At 38.0% G+C, this 22,232-nt stretch overlaps 1 protein-coding gene across 6 annotated transcripts in view; it reads left to right on the top strand.

The window, feature by feature from the left end:
- The window catches only part of RBMS1 (RNA binding motif single stranded interacting protein 1), a 139,217-nt gene that overhangs the window by 95,692 nt on the left and 21,293 nt on the right, over window positions 1-22,232 (top strand). For all 6 annotated transcript variants that reach the window (XM_057367635.1, XM_057367632.1, XM_057367637.1 and 3 more), the window contains exons 3-6: window positions 3,520-3,578; window positions 6,405-6,496; window positions 17,502-17,659; window positions 20,709-20,788. In XM_057367635.1, the coding sequence (XP_057223618.1) occupies window positions 3,520-3,578; window positions 6,405-6,496; window positions 17,502-17,659; window positions 20,709-20,788 (389 nt within the window). The remainder of the gene's footprint in view (window positions 1-3,519; window positions 3,579-6,404; window positions 6,497-17,501; window positions 17,660-20,708; window positions 20,789-22,232) is intronic.

Genomic DNA, 22,232 nt, shown 5'->3' with positions numbered 1-22,232 from the left:
TATAGTGCAGTGTTCGACATTCATATTGGCTGGCAGTAGATTTTGAAGCAGCATGAGCAGGTGGGAGTCATATTTTCATTTCTTCACTAAGAGTATGTCATGAGCAGTGGTAAACRTGATCCTATTAAGTAGATGTACTACATTTCTTCCCAGTTTGGCTTTGAACATGTTTCTTCTTTATCTCCTGTCCAGATGGAGGTTTGCATTGGTGTTCTGTACTATAACCATATCTTGTATCCTGGGTCCCAGGCTGTTACTGAGCACACCCCTGTTAATCCCATACCCAGTGCACCCTGGCAATTATTTACCTGCCTCTTACCCAAGCCCTCTCTTTCTCAATGTTAGTTGACATTAGTATGASTGCTGTATAGAAAAGAGATGCAAACCGGAAAACATCTTTTCATCTCTAAAGATAATTCAGACTGAAGAATGGATTAATAGCACTCAAAAGAAAAAAAAAAAAAGGATCTGTTGCTGCTGAACCTGAATTTGATGTTATTTTGGGGAGAAAAATAACTCACATAATAAGATATACCTAGTTGTTTGTCACCAGCTAGATTAGCAGTTATTTCTCAAGACTGGTACTTAATTTAAAAGAGCATGGTTTAAAACACTGTTTCAGCTGAGAGGCAAGCAGCAATCGCCAATCGCTGTGAAGTGATTCTGCCAGCCATGGGAATTGTGCTCTGCTGTAGGTACAAAATTTCACCAAGCATGCAGTCAGGCTGTGGAGCAAGACAGAAGCCTCAGCAAGTGCCTAAGACAACTATATGTATATAAGCTTTGAGAGAACTATGATCTTCAGCCAAGTCTTAACATCAGAGACATCTTTGGAATATAAATTTTCCCTTGCTTGCCATAACTGTTTTTGTAAGCAGGTGATACAGACCAGTTTATTTCATGACTGGTGTGTTTTATAGTTCATTGATTTCTGCTGGGTCTTGATTGCAGTTGCATCCAACAAACGAGCAGTTGAAGACAGGAATTTSTGTTAAAAGCTGAGTATATGGACTGTAGAATTCAGGGGGAATAAAGGTTTTTGCAATGGTTATAATTTGAAGGAAGCGCTAGGGAGAAACTGCAAGGAGTAATTTCCCTGGTATCAGCCCACATGCTGGGAACAAGGAGGCAGTGCATCCTGCTGGCCAGGCTCAGGGCGGGTAAACTGCATTTCTGTGCCTCATGTCATGAGTGGAGAACAACTCACACATRGGAGGGAAAATCAGAGGAGAAATCCTGGTGATAGCTGCTATTGTTATACTGGTTCCTAGTGTGTTCCTAGACTCACACTGCTGAAATTTCTTGGCATCCTTCCATGGAGGCTGGTTCTTTGCAGGAGCCATGCTATCTAGGACAGTCAAATATAATCATAAGCCACTTTGCCCAGTGGAAGGTTGTCGGTGAAACTTCTGTAGAGAGCAGATGTGCAGACACCATTCATGGGCTGGTGAGCATCAGCCACGGGCTGGAGCAGTCCCAGCCAGCCCGGACCGACCAGCCGGGTTATTGTGTTCACATAAATACCCAGCGCTGTAGYTCTTCACCACCACCACCACTTTCTGTGCTTTCAGGAACTGAAACAGTGGCACAGGCAAGATCATCCTTCAGGGATTTTTTCCCCACAAAAGGCTATGTAGCTCTTCRCTTTAAGAAGCTTAGGGGAGCTGATAAGGATATGGAGAATGCTGGCTGTCAAATGTCATGCTGGGCACAAGCGCCCTGAGCAGTTTGCCTCTCTYATTTGTAGCATGTGCGTTAGCTCTGCACGCAGAAAAAATCTGGAGGACATGTGAGAAGTTCTGACTTAGGGACAATAAAACTTTCTGAATGGAAGGATGTATTTGAAAAATAAGCGGCACTAATAAAGAAGTACCTGCTCCAACTGTTACACACAATTTCTATTGCCTTATTACAGCTTCTGACAGGGTAAATTTAGGTATGCACTGATTTTCATTGATGCTTGTATGTTTTTAGGATATAGATAGATGGTTCTGTTTTATATCAATGTAGTTGCTCACAGTTTCAGATAAAATAAGGAAGCCACTACCTTGTGCCTCATGTCCCATGTTAACCTCTTTGCAATTATTTGAAGCCATATAATAATTCATTGCATAAACAGTAGAGTCTTGAAACTGGTCACAAATAGTGGTAACTACACTGAAACGTGTATTTAAATGTTCTTTGTGGGGAAAGTACTTTGTAAATAGGCTTTGTCTTTGAATAACTATCACTTCACAAATGAGCACTTATTTGAGTACTCTTAACAAACTAAGCTTAATTTATTAGGCTTCCAGTATATTTTGAAAATTTTTTTAAGACTAATACGGCTACTGCAGAAATGGAGTTAGTTGTCTCTTCACATAATCTATTTTTTAAATTATACTCAGTCTGTTGAAGTTCTRTTTAGCAGATAAGCTGGCAAAACTTCATTCTTCCCCAAATTCCCCTTTAGTATACTGATAACATTTCTCATAATTCTCAGTTCATTTTGGGTTCTTGTACAATGATAAAGAGCCTCTTAACATGCAATGTGTAGAAAAACATTTTAGTGTGATAAATTACATTACCTTCTCAAGTGAAAGCAAACTCCTGTTGCATCATTCCTTTCCTATGTGCTCAGGGCATTGTAACAAGTGTAGCTGACAAGCAAACAGAAGAGGATGTGGCAAGGAGCTTGGCAGCAACAAATTCTACTCTAAATATGATCAAAATACCTAATTCTGAAAACTGCAGTATTTCAGAAACAGCAATTGTTTTATAGCCGGGTTTGCTGTGCCCCTGTTTCCCAACCTTAGMTGCTCTGATCTCTCTGTGCTCACCTCTGGGCAGCTTAGCAGACTGGGCTATATATATACATCATCAGGTATTGAGAAGCTGAGAAACTGGCAATAAGAAAAAGGAAATTGAAGCTTTCCTGAGGGATGTTTTTGTTTTAGTTGAAATTGTTTATATTTACAGAAATTTACTGAAATTTTTTGCCACCTTTGTTGAWCAGCTTTCATAAGTTTTGCACTTGTCACTTTCCAGAACAAAATAGTATTCAATCAGATGTAATATTTTTGTGTTTGTCAGTTGGAGTTTTGCTGGATTTTTCTTTTATTTTCCCCTCTCTTTCCATACTGTGCTAGCTAGCAAGCCTGGCGCTGACCAGGCAACTTGTCTGTTTTAATGGTCAATACACTGGGAGAGCCCCAGCCTATGTCTAAAACATGGTGTCTTAACCATACCAAGATTTTAACTGCATTGAATTATTTTYGGTAAAGTGCTGGTCTTCTGTCTTGTTCTGTGGCTTTGTTGTGCCACTGAGAATATAGGGTGAATAGAACTAGATAATGCTTGAAATTGTTGATCTTTTTTATCGCTTTCATCCATGTATGAGTTTGCATTCCATAATTATATAGTCTATATGTTGTTTCATTTCGCATGAAGGGTACTAGGATATAAATAAAGTGATTTATGTGTCTGTTGTAATAGGATGTTTTTTTCTCATTTTCCTTACATATATATAATACATTTTAGGTATGGGAAAATTGTATCCACGAAGGCTATTTTGGATAAAACTACAAACAAATGCAAAGGTATGTATATTTTCCTTTATACCACCTTCCCCTGAAAGTCCTAACTGATTCCATAAAACACATTAACGTTGTATATTAAGTTCTTTTAACCTTTGTTGTTTTGGGGGTTTTTTCCCCATTCTTATTCCTAAACTAGTTTTATTCTTGCTGGTGGTTGGTGTATTCARTCCGTTTGCCTGCAGTGGGGCTGGCACACAGCCGGTGTCAGTGGCGCAGCCAAGCTGGAGTGGAGCTGACATGCACAGTGCCGGCTGGCAGCTCGCCTCTATTTTAAAAACAAAAATGAAGTTAAAAACAGCTTTTCCCCTTTTGCCTGGAGAAACTAGGGAAGCTTGCAGATGACCATTCAACTATACCAAGCATCTTAAAAAATTATTCATTGTGGAAATAAGCTCCATTGATTAGTGTAGCTTGAAGCAGCACTTAATTACGTGTTCCAGTACTCTAATTGTGTTTTGTTGTGTTCTATTGAATGTTTTGGGAGCAAAGAGAGGGTTCATTTTCAACGAAGTAATTGCAGCTGGAAAAAAAAAAAAATAGAACTCCTTTAGATAAGCTGGATACATCAGTTCTCCRATCTTCATCACTCACTGCAATTGCGATTCGTATCCCAGCATGTTTGTGGTGAGAGAACATGTGGTAGCAGACACTGAAATACCAGATTTCAGATGCCTTTTTTACAATAAGAGGATAATTTCTAARCAAAGTGAAATATTAAGTCAACTGACTGAGCAGTGTTATTTAGCATAATGCCCATGAATGAGCAGAAAACTGATCGGCAGGGAGAGGGGAGTTCATCATTAATTAAGACGAAGCTTTTGTGCAGAACTTGGAAGCAGTGCAGGGACATAGCTTCTCAACTCCCCATCTTAAGCAAATTAAAGAGGCACTGACAGTTCAAAAACTGAAATTTCTAGAATTTTTTTTCCTAGCTTATATGCAGATGTCATTGTGACTAGAAAAGAGGAGACGCCCTTTTCAATTATTTTAGTTAGTWAATGCCTATGATTGCACTTCACTGATTTAGTCTGTCCATTCTGACAGTTCCTGGAGTGTTCAGTAGTCCTTCCAGTGATACAGAAATTCTCATGTTAATTCTTTAAGYGATTTAGGATGACTTTTCCAATACAGAATGTAAATCTCACGGATGAAAAGCAGTAGCTAACAGCCTGTTGTGACAATCTACTGCTAGGTAAGGCTCCAGGGAAGCTCAYTGCATGTTCTTGAAATTGCAATGGGAACATAAGTAGGCAGAATGCAGATATCTAACTGGAATTCAACCAAAAGATTGACAGCATCTCTGGCTTTTGCCAAAAAAAAACCACACCATGGGATTTGAACTAACTGGAACAAGGAGCAGTTGAGTTTATGTATCATCTGGAAGGTGGCAAAGCCAGCTTTGGTGGCGTACTTGGTGCCAGTWTGTAACTTTGTCTGTATTACACCCTGCAGTGTGTTGGTGATAACCCAGGCTGCCATGGGGGTGCAGAGCTAGTTCAGGGTATGGGAAGTTAGTCTTGCCTTGGCAGCACWAAACTTGATACAAACTAATTCGCTTTGTTTCATGTCAGGGTTTAACAATCCACACAACCACGTGTTACACAAAACAATATGCTGCTTTYTTCAGCTTCTTGGCAGCATAAATAAAGTTGCACTGATGTACGAGGCTGCTTGAGTTGTTTTTCCCAAGTCAAGAGCTTTAAAGCTTGTTCAGTTATAACATTAGACAACCTTTTCTCAGTATAGATGTATTGTAAGAGGATACGAATATGTTTTGAAGAAAGATTTACATTTTCTGCTCCTCTAGACATTATTTCATTGTTGGTTTTTTGTTTTCTTTTACTCCAACTTTAACTCTGGAATGGGATTTTATTAATACTTGGGCAGTTCACTGGTGGAAAAGAAGGGGACTGRAAAATGCGTAATGAGGTTTGCAATAACATGTAGTGGAAGTAGMTTCCAAACTCTGACTGCCTTTGGGTGAACCTTGAGCATCCAATTCCCAGGTTGGATTAAAAATCCCAGCCTATAAGGTCAGTGTCTGTTAAAGCCAAGGTRTATTGCCATTTGGAAATCCTGGAATATGTTGTTTTTCGGAGTAAGAAAAGAGGTTACTGCAAATATATGGAATTTGTTACAGTTGACATTGGGTTTATTTTAATATTTAAAGATTGCATTTTATATAGAAAATGCTTTCAGGACAATTTTTCACATTATTCTTTCAGCAATAGGAAAAATCATTTGCTTTCACTGAAGCTGGATTTTCACTCACTGTTAAAATATAACTATCTTTTATGTATATACAATGAGATAAGTAATTTACCAAGAATTGGGTRGATATGTATCTTTAAAACTAAATTCCTCTCCCAGTTTTGATTAAATGAAAAGTAACTTGCAGACTGATTTATTGTTTATTCAAACTGGAATAAGAATTTCCTTCAGAAAAATTAACAGATGATGCTTTACTTGGTGATCTCTGAAATAATCTGCTGTAAAAATTACATACCAGATAATACAAGGCAAAGCACTATGCTGCTTGTTAGCAGTTTGGCCAAAAACCTGATAAGGAGTGGGCATGGAAATGGGTTTGTTCCACTGGGGCAGATCCCAATTCCAATTGGGAACCTTCCAATTCAAGATTCAAGAATTTTGCTATGTTATTTTTCTTGGGGTGGACTACGTGACGAACTTGAATTCAAATTGTCCCTTTTCATCARCAAGAAAATGGTATTAAATAACCATGCCAGGATCAGGGTTGTTGGCTGTGAGGTGTTTGTTTATAAGCTGGTTGCCATCTTGTTAACAAGATAATGTTTTCTATTCCAGGTTATGGTTTTGTTGACTTTGACAGCCCAGCAGCGGCTCAGAAGGCGGTTTCTGCTTTAAAGGCCAGYGGAGTCCAAGCACAGATGGCAAAGGTGAGTCAAAAGAACCAGCAGATTCTTGCAATGGGTTGTGAAGGTGAGCAGGCTTGAACTTTGGCAGAGCAAGGGCAGTGTGCRGTTTCAAGCTGCAGGGCCCTTTACAGCAAGCACAGTCCTCAAGCTGCATGGTTCTTAAGGTAATAAAAGGGAGACTTTTGACAGCCATATCCCAAATAATCTCAGCTAATAAAATAAGCATAGTATTGTAAAGTCTGCAAAGTGAAGTGGCTGCATTTATCAATTTATTCATAATATTATTTTCCATTGGCTTCATCAAATGAAAGTTTAGCAATAATTTGTAACARCTACATCAGGCTTAATGAATTGGTTTACAGCACAAAAGTATGAAAGGTTTCATATATTGTCTGCTGGTTACTGAGATCAGAATCTTTGTGATTTAGGGATGAATTTTTAAGCATACCATGGCAAAATTTAGCYTTTGAAATTTGTTTCAGCCCTTCCAGTATATTTTCTGCTAATAAAAGTAAAATTTGAATCTGAGCACTCATGATAGATATCTCARAGTTCCTAGCCAGCTCTTTGATGACTTACTTCTGCATCAAGGAAAACCCAATAATTATTATTAAAAAAAAAAGAATGAGACCTGTCTTCTTTTTCTCTAATTTTTAGTGAACCTTGCCTCTGAACCAGCTTATTAGCTAAATCTGATCTTCACAGTAGTGCTCTTTTGTCATAAGTTTCTCAAATATATGGAATTAGGGAGATGATGCATTAGTAATGATACTGTCATGCATTCTTGTTGGGTCAGGTRGCCTGGTTCCAAAAGAGAGCCGTAAACACCTCTACAAATTTATTAACTAAAGCAAATATTACCAGTGTAATTTGTTGATATAATTTTGATACCTCTTAAAGCAAACTTCGTTTTAGTTTGAAAATTATATTCTAATTTTAAAAAATTCAAATCTCATAATCTCAGAGGCTTTTTTTATTAGTCTGCTGCAAATCTAGCAAATCTTTTATAGTTATCCATTAGGTACAGATTTTTTTCAGATGAGATATTTTCCACAGCTTCTCAGCTGAAGAGAACAGTTAAGCTAACAACATAAAAGTCTTTGGATGGATTCCAGGACAGCAAAATGGAAACCATATGTTTCATACTTAACGCATGTTTCATTACAGCCATGACACAAACATACATGCTTACTGGAAAACACTTGATTTTTTTTTCTTTTTATAATGTTTTATGTATGCTTAATAAAGACCTTTTATTTTATCTTTAGATTTTAGGTCATCACTTTAAAATATACCCCAGAGTTTTCAAAGTTCTGTCTGCCATCTTATGACTATGATATCAAGGATGGTGGGGAAAAAAGAGATTTTAAAATCATGTAAATTCATTTTCTTAATGAGCTGTGATATCTCATTTAATTGTTTTCTTGAGAAGATGGAGAAGCTCTAATAATTAACTATAGTAACCTAATGAATAGTTTCTTAATCTTTTTATAGTATGTATTTCTGACTCATTTCCTCTGACAGTTGCAATATTGTTAATATTTCTTTTTGTTAGCATTAATGAAAAAATGTGCACCAGAATACCCTGCAGTTTTGGGTATTTTTCTGACCTGTGTCAAGCCTGGTGACCTGTGGGAAACCTGTAACTATGAGGTTTGCATTCCRGTGAAACGTGTTTTGCTTCTTAATACAGAGAGAGCATTTGAATTACTAAAAGGACCAGCCCCAAAACCAACCCAATGAACAGTACCACAACAAACAGTTCTCTGGTGACTATGAGCTTGAGTGCTTTGAATTTGTCTATTTTGAGCCATTGGATTTTTTTTCTCCTGGGTGATGCTACTCTCCTTTTGTCTGAAAAATCCTTTCTCTGTTTAGATGCTCCAAACTGGGAATGGCCAGTCACCGTTGTTTTGGCAAGATTAGCAAATCACACCCTTCACATGCAAGACACTATAAGAGTTTGTGTATGTGTGTTTAGTATTTTATCCTTTGGCGTGTGACCACCTGTGCCATGGAGTGGTGGTCCTGCAGTGACACTGCTCGGGCTTAATCCTTTGCAGAGAAGGATTTGGAGAACATTTCCTGGCTGTCTGGGCAATCAATTTTCTTACTGACCATTGCAGCTGCTGCAGTTTCAAAGAGGAAATCCAYGGCTGCTGGCATGATTTATCCATGGGAAGGTGTTGTAATTACTCTGTGCYCAGGGTGTGAGGAGCAGCACAGCTCCTCCAGTGCTCTCACCCTCTTGCCAGACGTGGCTCCTGACGTGCAGCAGCTGAAAGGGGAGAAAATGTTATTGCTGAAGCCGTGTCCTGACTCTGGCTGCATAAAGCCCTTTTGGTAGTGTCCTGCTATACCTCTAGGTTGGTGAGTTAAAAATTRCTTGTGTCAAGTTCATTTGCAAATCCTGGAAGTAGTTCAGATTTTTATATATTGAAATTTTTGTTGTTTCATACAGGTAACTTGAAATTACGATTATATTATTTCAAAATAAAAAGTAGTGAAATTACATCGTCATTTAGTAATAGTAACAATAATAATAATAATAATAATAATGAATATAATTAGTACTACTACTATTATTACTATTATTATTACTATTATTATGCTTTTCCTTTCCATGGGGTAAAAATCATGCTGTACTTGGCAGTCTGCTTCCAAATTGATCTGACCTGAGAAAAATCCCACTTGCTGTGTTTTGCTACTGCTGAGCAGACWGGGAAGGCCCAGGGACTGAGATATGGCTTCAGGCCAAATCCTGCCAAATCTGTTCCAGGGCATCGCTGTTGGTGGAGAAGTGGCCACCTCTCAGGAGATGTGGCAATAATGGAACCCTGGAACCCTRATAGACTGACTGTGTCAGTCTATTGCTCATGGAAGATTGTGTCCTCAGCTGTTCTGCTCTTTCTGACATCCGAGCCCTTGGCCAAGACAAAGCAGCCTGGGAAGTGTTTTGCTGTGTGCTARTTAACAGTATCTTCTGGTCACCGCTGAAACAGAAATGCCTCCATTTTTGGCCAGAAAATGTGGCTAAGAGCTCACCTAAGATGATAATTGCATAGCCAGGGGATGGGAGTAGTTTTTGGATGGAAATTTAAAATGCAGTTAGCAGGTTATGGCCCCTCTCCTCTCTTCCACTTGAATATTGCYAGTGGTAAGTCCATCTGTTTCAGGATGTACAAGCAGCTGTGGAAGRGGGTCAGCAATGTGAGTTGTACTGGTAGCCAGCTTGTTTCAGGACCCACCAGTATAAACCAGTAGATTCTCTCTTATTCAACAGGTCAAGGAGCAAATACACATCTTGCAAGAGTGAGGTTATTTCTRAGCTAGCTGGTAACTGCAGGTGTCCAATTTCTATTTTCATTCCTTTTAATTTTTCAAAATTTCTTTTATTAATTTATTCTCTTTGTAATACTCACTCCTAGAGGAGTGATTACTAACCAATAATCACAGTTTCAAAAGGTGTGATTTTACAGAGCTGTGCAGTCTTAGGCAAGATTAGCAGTAGTAATGAAAAGCTCTGACCATTTTGTTTGCTACAAGAGTTGTGGTGGCTGTCAGAATGATTCTTCTGAGAGCCCTTTTTTCTTCCCACCACCCCACAAATAAAAGTGAGATAACCCTAGGTTTCTACACTGTTTAGAGCAGACAGAAACTGATTTTGTGTATAGGAAGATAGATGCACACAGAAAATCAAGCAAATATTGGTATTTTGAATGGAGATTTAAAATACTGAGGCTCTCTAAGGATGTTTTAGAAATAGTGATAGAAATGCTATGGAGATATCAGACACCTAAATTCTCATAGGCTTTTGACCTTGTGGTTAACATAAATCATTCAAGTCAATGCTCAGACCAAGGTCTGTCCCATCAAATGGTATTAACTGAATTCACCTGTAGCTACTGAAGCAAGTATTTCAGATGGAAAGTTAAAAGGTAAAAAAAGACCTACTAAATAAGAATGACTAATAAAACCCACAGTTCTCCTTTTCTTTCTGTCAGGCAAACTTAAGGCAGGAAGAGAATCACTGTGTTYGCAGCCCAGATGAAGTTAGCAAAAGAATGTCTATATTATACTGACAGCAATGTAGAGCTGCACACGCCAGCCAGAATGCCAGTCTGGCTCTGCCAGCTCAGAGTTCACAGAGTGTTAAACAACTCCCTTCCTGGCATGGCAGGGACATTGGTCCAACCATATTGTCCATCTCCTGGTGGGCTGACAGATTTCTGACATAATGGTGAAAGGCTTGAATCTGTTAAAACTGTTCTACATAAGGAATTACCACTTTTTGCAAAGAGTTTGCAATGTACTTCAGGCATCACAAGAAGAATTCATGTACACTCTCACAATTGAACTTCAAACATGTGTTTAAAATTAGTGTAATTTCCTCACTTTAAAATGATTCAGCCGTCCAAGTCCAACACAGCTGCGATGGACTTAATGACTCTGRTTCTCCAGACTTTGTTGTTAAAGACTTTGTCTTCTCACATCTCTTCTATTCTCTCTCTCCTCATGAAATTTTTAGTTCTTCTGTATGTATAACTTTGSTACAAGATTGTCAAGATAATTTATAACTTTAAAAATTGATATTTGTGATTTTCCAGTTTGTGTTTTCCTGATTTTTTTTCCTATGGAAGCATAAACTTATCTTTAGTAAACATATACTGCTTATAATAGAAGCCATGGAAGATTTCTGTGGTCAGTGAGACTTGTTAATTTGAGCCAAGGAATGCTGTTCTATGTACTAATGTGCATTTTTGTGGGAAGACTCACTGTTTATCCATTCGAAGATTTCCCCAGAGCTGCACATTTTTAGGACTTAGGACTTCAGATTCGTAACGTTACAATTTCCTTCTCCTTAAAATCTTTGCTTCTGCTGACCCAATAAAGTGTGGTCCTGCTTATTTGTGTTAGCCCTCACATTAACATATCACTAAATATTTTCAGCTATTTTAAGCTTGTGCAAAAAATTACTGCTGTTTTATAAATTGTTTCTTATTGGAATTGTGTCATAGTAACAACGTGCTAACAACGTAAAGGATGTTCTCCTATCACAKGCTGACTTCCAACCTTCTTAAGATACAATTTCTGTTTTCTGGTGTGGTCTATAGGCCCTCAGAGCATCAGACCAAATTCTGAAATTTGTTACGTGGTGGTGTGTTTTAGCTTGCGATGAATATGAGTCTGAGTTCACGGTGATCCTCTGGAGAACAGAGATGACCTCAATTTGCAGCCTTTATATTTTTTATTCGTGGTTACAAAGGCAGAACTGTAATGTACTCTCCATGTGCAGATAGCTTTACCTTCCTTTTCTAAGTTTTTATTCTTCAAACTTACTCCAGGTGACTTTTTTTTCAAGCATATTTGGAAGAGATTAATTGTCACACTATATAAAGTGTGAACTTGGGGACCGAAAAGCTGCTTAATTGCTTGTCCTTATCTCTGTAACTGAAACCACGGCTTTTCCACAGCTATTAAGCATARTGTGTTAAAGGCAGCTCTTCTTTATGTTGCTGATAAAGATCRTGGTTTTGACTTAGCAAAAATGAGAAATAGCTAACTTTTTTGAGGCTCAGTAATGTATTGCTGTTAGTACTTGTCTTCACTGTGACAACCTTCTGGAGAATTAAATCAGTTTTCATTCCTACAGAGCAAAGTAAGAAAAATAGTTTAGGTTACCATGGTAGCTAGTGCACTTAATCTAACTGGAGAAGGTAGGCATGTTGCGATTTTTTAATTCTGCATCTGGGCTTCTGAATGCCAAAGAACAGATGACTGGCAAACTGGAGCWAAATCAAGCAGATTTCTACAGCAGTTTTTAGCAACTGTCGTGTAAGAAAAGTTTTCTTTTTACTAGTTTGTACTACTTTTTGTAGGTAATAGTATTAAATCCTACTATAACAGATTTTAAAGAAATAAAATAATTTTTTYCTATATTCATAGAAGTTCTTTAAAATCATTATAAAATAAATTGAAGGTAAGCTGAATTTTGCTTACCTGGGAGCCACATGACTGTCGTGGCAGGAATTGGAAGGGCATTAAACAGACAGTTAACAACCACTTCCCTTGGGCTCACAGCATCAACCCACAAAACTCTTATCTCAGTTGCTAAGTAGTGCTGTGGCTTGTTCTGACAAAGGTCTGATGCCTTCCTATGAACTGAGGTGGGCTCATTCAGAGCTCCCAGGGAACACCCTSGTGCCCTTCTAGCAAAGGGAAAGCAAGATCATAAAAAGGGAGTGTGTTATTGCAGTGATAGTCAGATTGATCACAATGCTTATTGTAGTTAAATTCCTCATCCTAATACAGATGTGCCTGTAGAAATKAGTTTAAATGTTTAGTGTATTAATCATATGCAATTCTGGAGAACAAGTGAAGATTATGACAGTGATTTTTCCCTGAATTGTGTTGTTAACAGTCTGTGGTCAGACAGTATTAAAMCTGTGGCTGAAACAGGCGTATTTCAGTGAGACACTGGCCAGATGTAAATTCTGAAGTAGTATCTATATGAAGGCAGACAAGCATTTAATCCTTTGCCTATCAGCCAGAGGATCTTCCATGCTGTGAGCAGTGCATAGTCACATGTTTCTGAATGGCTATCTGTTCACTCTGACCTTACATAGAGCAACAGAAAACAGATGTCTTAGCATTTTGCCAAGTTTCTTGCTCACAATTTAGGAACAATTCCACACGCAGAGGTAGGTTTTTCTTAATTTCTTTCAGATGATGGTAGAGCACTTCACACTATGTAGGAATCCTGTTCACCTCTTTCTACAGAAATAAATGTTAACAGTTGATCATTCTCATCACTTCTATAAGAAATGCTGTGTCTTATAGTCAGCTTATCATGTGGGTGCTGTAAGAGCTCTTTGGGAAAAAGCAGCATGTTACTCTGCAAGAACTCTGCTCTGCATCTTTACACTGTTACATTCTGGTAGAGAACTTGTGGAGACACAGCTAAAGGTGTTTGGTGAGACAAGACAGATAGAAACTTGATGACTTGCATTGCTGTAAAAAAGACTTGCTAGTTTCTCAGTAATATGCATCATTACAGTAGTCCACAAATTCCTTGATGTTGTCCTGAAAATACTTAGCAATTTCAGCATCATTCAGAACCTGCTGAAGGTTCTGCTAACTGAGGAAACCCCTGCATGAGATATGAAGACACTCAAATTAAGCAGTTTTCCTAAACTGTGTAGAATTTTTAAAAAATATTTATATTTTAATGGAGACTTGCTGCCCAAAAGTAGAAAACTTTTCACTGACTTTAGTAAATATTTTTGATCATTTCCATAAAGTAGTGCAATTTCAAARGATTTAAGGTTCATAAGGCTTATACAGTTTCATGGATTTTAAGCAGAGGAAGAAACATCTACCTTTGAATTACTTAGAATATTATAGTGTATAGGCAAGGTTTGAGCTGACTTATGTTGGACGGTATTATTGCCGGTTTCACTTTTTTTTCATTAATTCCAGAAGAGGAATTAAAAACTCAGATACCAAAGAAATTATTTTTCTCTTCTGAAACAGAATAGTAATAACCATGTGAATTAAGCTGTGGTGAGACAGGTTTTGGTAAGGAAGAAAGTCACAGAACTTAAGGTATAAAACTCCTGCTTGCYAGAGAGACAGAGGGATGAGTTAAATAGTTTGTCTCTCTAACTGTCCTAACTTTCTGAAGTTTTAACTGTTAACCTGTAACTATTTCCCATGCCAAAATCTTGTGTAAAGGCAATCTTCTGTTTGTACAGTGCCTTCTGTGTAAGATAGCACAGAGACAGAAGGAGAGTCCCGCTTGTGGCTGCTATTTGGAAGTCAGCWTGGATTAAGGGGAAGGAACCAACTTGCTGTTTATGATCTCCCAAAATGTTCCCAGAGAGCTGTTCAAGGTTTAGTAGTCTTGTGGACATGAGAGAAGCTGCATGGTGAAATAAATTATTCACAGGAAGAGAGGAGGTGTTTTGCAYGTTAGTTGGTTTAAGTTTTCCACTGTCAAACCATATAAAATTCCAGTCTCTTTCTTTTCCTGAAAAGTGAAGTGGATTAAATTAATCAGTCCTGACCTAGCTGGACTTGGTGATCTTTATGGATCCCTTCCATCTTGAGATGTTCTGTGGTTCTGTGATCTGTGCTTGGGTAGCTGAACTGCTGCTTCTCCCCAGGGTAGCCCTGGGTTTGCACCTGCAGTGCAGATACCACCTCAATGCACTGTGGAATGTGTTTGTTGGCATTTCAACTATTTTGTTGGAAGAATCACAGATGGCAGAAATTTCAGCTTGTATGCAGGATTTCKGTGAGACATCCACATCTGTTGGCAGCTTCTTTGCTTTTCTTCCTCCTGTGCCTGCCGTCTTCACCAGTTCTAGCTGTGGATGTGCGTACAAGTGTCTTCAAATTCCCCTTAGTCTGCTGTTGTCTGTGAGTTCCATCAAAGGATCAAAAGCAGAAGTAGCTGAGACCCTGGGAGTGTTCAGGCTGTACTAGACTGATGTGGAGAAAGGGTCAGGAAGCAGAAGTAAGTCCTTTCCAGGCAGCCATTCATCACGTTCTTGACCAAAATCCAATAATTAATAATGCAAAATACAGATTTTTTTWTAATAAAAAAGTAAAAAACTTTTCCTTTCAAACACTATTTGGAATTTCAGAAAATCTTGCTATAGCTACAAATGCAATTTTATAATGCCAGAGCCTGAAACCTCCTGTATAGCCTTTGCTAATAGAACTCATTAAAGAAGGAAGTTAAGCCTACATATCTCAAGGTGCAAAACAAAATTGCCTAAGACTATTTAAGTAACAARCCAGTTCTAAAACCATGAAAGCTGATTTTCATCTCGCATTCCTGCCTGAGGAAATTTGAACTGAATGTCAAGACATAACTACTGCAGTGCTGCCCAGCAATTAATATTAATGTCAGCTCTGGCCTTTCAGTGAATCAATTTTCTTGTCTTCTCTTTCTGCTGCTTTTCCTAATATGAAAAAGAAGTCAGGTATCYTAAGATAATTTGAACCCCAAACTTATCTGTTTACTGTATGGATTCATTATTAGTTTGGAAGGGGGATGTCTCTACTAGGTAACAAAAGGARTATCATACCTGGTGATCAGATGCTRTTTGTAATGGACCRTAAAGGGGCCAGTGAGGGCAACACTTAGGAGTTGGAAAATTTTGTTTTATAAGGTATGTAGGATTTTGGTGTGGCTAGGAATTACCTGGCATACCTGTGGCAGAGGCATGCACATCAGGAGGATGTAATGGAAGAACATTTCCCTCCTATAGGCCTTTTATTAAAATTCCTTTAAAAACCCTTGTGGAAAACTTCAAAACATTAGCTCTTTTGAACTGAATGTGAGGCTTGGGGTAAAAATGCAAATAAGTAAGGGTTTTTTAGCATAGAATTTGCTTTCCCATTTTTAATTTTCATTAGCTTTTGGAACAGGATCATTCCTTTCTGTGAATAAAAGGTGTGACCTCCCCCCAAGCCCCAACACTTCTCTTTTAAATTTTTTTCCCACTCTTAGGGAAAACTAACCCAAACTGAGAGGTGATATCCAAGATAGCAAGATATAGGTTATGCAGTATGCTACTAAAGGTACTAAGATGCTATTAATATAAGGATGTCTTTAGGACAAATTGGTGCCTGATCTGCATAAGTAGATATTGCCATCCATACCGATTGATCACTTTAAGAAATGCTTTTATGGCTGTAGGCRAGTGTTGTGGTTTTGGATGGTTTTGTTTTTTGTTTTCTGGCTTGATTCAAACTTCCCTGTAAGTCAGTCAGCCCTCTGTACAGAAGGAAAATACATTATGGACTATGCCAACAAATATGTTAGGATGAGAGACGATGGGCAGGAACTGATGCATAGGATGTTCCGCCTGCAAGTGAGGATGAACTCTTTATGGTGCAGTGACCAGGCACTACAGATTGCCCACAGAAACTGTGGAGTATCCCTCACTGGAGATATCCAAGAACTATCTGAACACAGTCCTGTGCAATGTGATCTAGGATGACCAAATGTGGTCCTTTCCAATCTTACCCATTGTGGTTCTGTGGGAATTGTATATATTTCAGATCATATCACTGCTGATGCCCTAAAAATTCTACTGAATGTGGGCATCCTGTAGAGACTTAAATTTATACCAGGATCACAATGATGACATCAAAGTTTAAGGGCCRGGTCATATTAATCTGTGCAGATTAAGAATGTATTTCAGTACAGAGCATGGCCAGCTGGGAAATCTGTAGACAAACACTGGAAATCRTCCATTTCAACAAAAAGACTTCTCTGAGGTGTCATTTCATGGCACATTCATAGATCACACAAAGCAGTGAGTAGCCTAAGATCAGGGGAATGGCAGACATTCCCTCCATTTGTCTCCTCCGTAATTTCTCATCTCCTGGCTGCCCTCCTCTCTCATTTTGTCTGTTTCTAGAGAAAGTTTTTTGAAGACTTTTGTGTTGTCTGAATGCATAATGTAAAAGTTTGGTGGAAAGTCAAAAAGGCTCATGTGTGAAAGGAGACAAGTGTCCCACTCACTTCTGTATCACCCTATTCTTATGGTAGTATTTTGGCAATGTGCATATTCTTAAATGCATTTTTTCCTCATGTTATTTTCCAATTGTCATTGCAATTTTTTCTTAATTTGCATCTAGCTTTCTTAGTGCTTTCCAGCACTCTTGCACTTCTTGTCTGCTAATTGCTTTCCTTTATTTCATTTTTACTTTTCTTTCCTTTCAGAAGAATTTGAAGCATGATGTTTTAACATGGACTATAAACTTGTCAATTATTTACCTTTATCTCCACTTAAAAATGTTGGTGTCAGCAGTAATAGGAGAAGGGGAACTTTCTCAGGAATGCTGCAGGTAGTGGCAGAAAATGGAGGTCACTAATATTAGGAAAGAGCAGCCTTTGCAAAGGGACCTGAGAAGCAAAATCTGTGCTAGAAGTATTATGTAATTGTTTATTTAAAATTCAAAATATCAGCGGCAACAACAAYAACAAATGTTTTTAATTCTCTTTCAGCAACAAGAACAAGACCCGACTAACTTATACATTTCCAATTTGCCTCTTTCGATGGATGAGCAGGAGCTTGAGAACATGCTGAAGCCCTTTGGGCAGGTCATCTCTACAAGGATACTGCGGGACTCGAGTGGGACRAGCCGTGGTGTTGGCTTTGCAAGGTACTTCAGTGGTGTTAGCCATGCTGGCAGCCTTTGTCCTTGCTTTGAATTGAAAAGACAAGAACAAGAGAGATTGAGATGGGCTTATCCAGCAGGGTTTTGTTAATTCTTCCTTTAGTAAAGCTKTGTCTCATCTTGCTTAGATGGCTAAATCTAAATTTATTGCTCTTACTGGACAATCATCTAGAGTAAGAATTCACTCTAAACCACTTCCTTCTCTTTTCTGTACTTCTGCTTTCTCCTCTATCCCTGAACCAGTCAGCAAGAGTTACATGATGCTTCACAGAGACTTCTCCTGTGGCTTTTCTGGCTTTTGAAGTTTGAATCCAAGGCAGCAGACCAGAATGAAGAACCTTCTTCCCCGCCCCCGTGTCTTTTTTTTTTTCTTTCTTACTCTTCATTAGTTCTGTGGAGAAAATGAACTCATCATTGCCCTTTGAACATCAGCCCTTTGAATTTTCAGGCTCATTAACATGATGTCAACTGGGAAAGAAAATATTTTTATTCACTTACAGTAAATCTCTTTGTAAAATATTTGTGTGCTCATTCAAATATCTTGCCCAAATCAACAAGAACCAGTATTTTCCATAAATTAATAGATGCCTCCCAAATACCCTGTCCACACAAGTCTACTTTTTCTCTAGTTAATGCAGTTATTTTTTCTGTGATCTCTTCAGCAAAGCCTTTTTTAGGCCTTTTTTATTTATCTAAATCTTGCCTTAAATCTCATATAACAGTCAAAATTTAGAGACTTTAAATTGAAGGTTTCCGGTATCAAAAATAAGAGCATGCTTTGAGCAAAGAATTGGAATACTCAAAATATATTGTAAAATCTCTGTGAAGTCCAATTTCAGTAATTCAGATGTTCAGCCAATATTACAATAGCTCTGTATTYGAGCAAATGGCAGAATCTAAAATTAGTGCACAGAAAAGAACTGAACAAATTTATCTCCTGATAATGCCAAAATTTGTAGGGATTCTTTTTCCTGTGAGTTGGCTGGGGGTATTACATAGCACTGTGATTTATTTTTTTTTTAATCTCTCCTTCCCACCCCCCTGCCTCCCAACTTCATAAGCTTGTCAGACTGTCCAGTTTCAAGAAAGTATAAGAAAGGAACAAAATTAGAAATAATAGAACTATATTCATTGCTTGAAAGTGGAAAATCAGCAAGTTTGGGGCTTGCCAAAATTTMTTCCTATCCCCTTTAAAAAAAAAAAAAGTGTTTGTAATATTTTTGGTATAAAATTATTTGGACATTTTTATATCACATACCTGTGTTTTATATGTTGATTTCACTTTTTGATACTATGAAGGGCAGAATCCAATAAAATCCAAGCTAAAATTCAATAGTCATTTTGAATTCATTCAGTCGAAACTTGTTTACCAACTCTGCCMTGAATCAGTGGTGTGGTAGGAAAATATGTTTTTGCTAATATAGATGGAAGTGGTTTAGAATCATATGCAAAAGTTCAAAGGACTCGTCTGTATCCAAAACTTCATTTGTATTGAAGACATTAAAAGAGAATAGTTTGAAAGTATTTTCTCAATAGTTTCTCTRTTATGCATTTTGGTTTTTCATATATACATGGGTCAAGTCATTTTTATAGAAATGTTTATTTATGTACAGGCATAGAGTATACGTAAGTTATAGGATAAACTACTGCTTCTATACTTAMTTAGAGCTTCTTTCCTTCTTCAAGGTGAACATTTTCTTGTATTTTTTGAAAATTTTTGGATAATTGTTAAGTTAAAATTCTACAAGAAATCTGCAGACATTAAGTAAATATTTTAATTTCTTGCCTTTGGGAGGATTTTATTTGGTTAATGGAGAATAATGTATTTTATCAAGTCCAGACTGGAGTCTGAAACTAAATTGTATTGTYTGTTTCATGTGAAACAAACAAAAAAAAATTAGATTTCTTTGATGCAGATCCAGCAATCCAGAACTTCTGAAAATTCTCTAAGAGATACTTTTTTAAAATCATTAGGAAACCTCTTGTTCGGTGTGGTATTTTGGTGGTTTTGGTTGTTGTCCRTGATTGTATTTTGTCAGCCTGTGCAGAAGGGCTATCAGAATTAAAACCATGCCAAGACTTAGTCATTTTTAGTCCTGGTTCTTTGCTGCTGAGTCTGTCGGCCTAATTTGTGGGTATGAATTACAGAACTTAAAGAACAAATAAAAAGAGGTTATCTGTTCAACACTAACCAAGCATCATCTTGCAGACAGCTGCACAATAAGGTCTCCCTTTAAAATAGATTTTGTTGTCCTTGCACACCTCAGTTGTTCACTGTAGCACAGCCCAATCTGGCAGCATCCACGCGGCAATGGGAGGGTGGGGAGCTGCTCCCAGAGCAGCAGGAGCTCCCCAGTCCAGCTGCCCAGACTATTGAGTTTACATCTGACAGCACAAGTGAACAAAYCTGTTCAAGATTTTGGATACATTCTCAGTAGCCATCACAGCCATACTGCTTTTGGCTCCTGTTTTGAACTTGGAGACAATTAMATGAGAGCCAGTGCATCATTTAGTGGAGATGTGTGTGAGCTAAAAGCCAGGTCAGTTTGGGTCATGCAGCCAGGCAGGTTTATATTTGAGTTTATTTCTCTTGGACTGTACAGAATTTCTGAATCCTCTCTTAAGAGTGGCATTAACCTCTGCTGCATGCAGCATGGACACTRAGGATCCAATAATGAGTGACAGTGAGTCAGTCTTTCTGCTTCTTTCAAGACAACAGAGGTACTATAGGCAGCTTGGACAGCTACAATATAATTTCTTAGTAAATAAGAGTGTTGTTTTCAGTTTGGCACTGATTTTGATCTCGGAGTGCATAAAATGTTAATTGAGTTTGGTTTTACCTTTTTGAAGTTATGTGTTCTTAGAAAAAATCTTCTCTGTTGTTCCCATATGGGAAAGCAACCCACAGCAGTGAAGAGAGAAAAAGCAAGAAATATGCTTTGAGAAAAAAGCAAGAAATATGCTTTAAAAAAATCACAAACATGGGAATCTGGTTGAGTGTTTAATTTATGTAAATTATTCTTTATTTTCTTAGGATGGAGTCAACAGAAAAATGTGAAGCAGTGATTGCTCATTTTAATGGAAAATTCATAAAGACACCAGCAGGAGTTTCTGGTATGTTGCATACATTTCTTACAAGATGTATGAATGGGTTATTCCTTACATGGTGGAAGCTTGTTACACTGATTGTTGTATCTGGCTTCTGATTTAGATGCAGGCTTATTAAAATKAAACTGTGTCTTTTTGGATGACTATAATGCTTGCTTGGAACAGAGTATATCACTTTTCTGTTGTAAACCTTYTCTAGGAATGTAGTAGTGTTCTCTYCTAGCAGAGAAACAAGCAGCTGAGATGCCAGCTATGTACAAATTTACATCTCACATAATCTCAGTTGAAATGAGGAAACAAATATCTGTATCAAAAAAAGAATTTGGCTGGTTGTCTATGGACAGGGCTTTTTTCAGAGGCAAAAATTAGGCTATTTTTGTCATCTGCTGATGTTTTCCAAACTATTTTCAAAATCGTATTTACTTAGAAAAAAATTGAATCTGCAGCAGTGCCTGGCCTGATACTTCACTGGGGAGCTGCGACTCTCAATTCAGTGTAGGTTTTGAGGTCCTTTAGGAAAATGGAAGGAGGTCAGCATGGAATGCTGCTTCTAGAAATACTGTGCAAGGCAAAATTCAGAGAAGACTTGGTACAAGTTTGTTGTCACACCAAGTTCCTCATCWGTTTGTCTGCTTTGTCAGCACTGTTCCTGAGAGACAAAATGTATATTCCATGAACACTGAAAAAGGAGGAGAGGAAATCCAGAGCTGCTGAGTAAAATAGAAAGTAAAGAGAACAATAAAGAAGGAAAGAATACATGCCTGACATTCCAGGCAGCTTTCAGTAGGCATTTTATTGAGAATCCCAAGTGGGAATTTTACAAATTACATGTTGATGTGGTTGCTGAAGCTGCCTTTATCCCACTGGTGAAAGGTTCTCTGCAGCCAGACCCTGTCACCGAGGAGGAGGAAAGTGGCCCTCGGCAGGCAGACAAGAATGCAGCTTGTTTAGTGAAACTCCAAACACGCYTCATCCCTGGAAGATTGCTCCAGTTTGAGGCAGTCTGTGCTGCTGTAAGGATGGAAAATGTTTCAGAGCACAGGAAACAAAGCACCACTCCCTTCAGTAAAGCTAATCTAATGCAGTATTTTGACTGCCCTGGCCTTGCTTTTGGGATTAATTGCTGAGATTGTTTAGTTAAAACTTTGTTACAAAGTTTTGGTAAATTTAAGCACATTGTTGCATTTGTTACTTTAGTTACAGACACTTAGTAAAAATGTTACAGCCTGTATGTGCATAAACAGACTGTAATGGCACTAAAAAACTGTAACAGAAGCTCTATTAGTGCTTTTTAGTTTGTTAATTTTTATCTTCACTTGCATTCTCCGGTTCTCAATGGAGGAGCTGTTAAGCATGCCATTGTTAATCATGCTGTGTTTCTGGTGGGCACTGCTGAAGCTGGAGTTGCACCTTTACATGATGAGGTTCAACCAGGTAGAAATAAAAAGCT

This window comes from Malurus melanocephalus, unplaced genomic scaffold, assembly GCF_030028575.1.
Source record: "Malurus melanocephalus ecotype Western Australia unplaced genomic scaffold, MMel_1.1 scaffold_81, whole genome shotgun sequence".
Taxonomy (NCBI): Eukaryota; Metazoa; Chordata; class Aves; order Passeriformes; family Maluridae; genus Malurus; species Malurus melanocephalus.
This window is presented reverse-complemented; position numbering and strand designations above follow the sequence as displayed.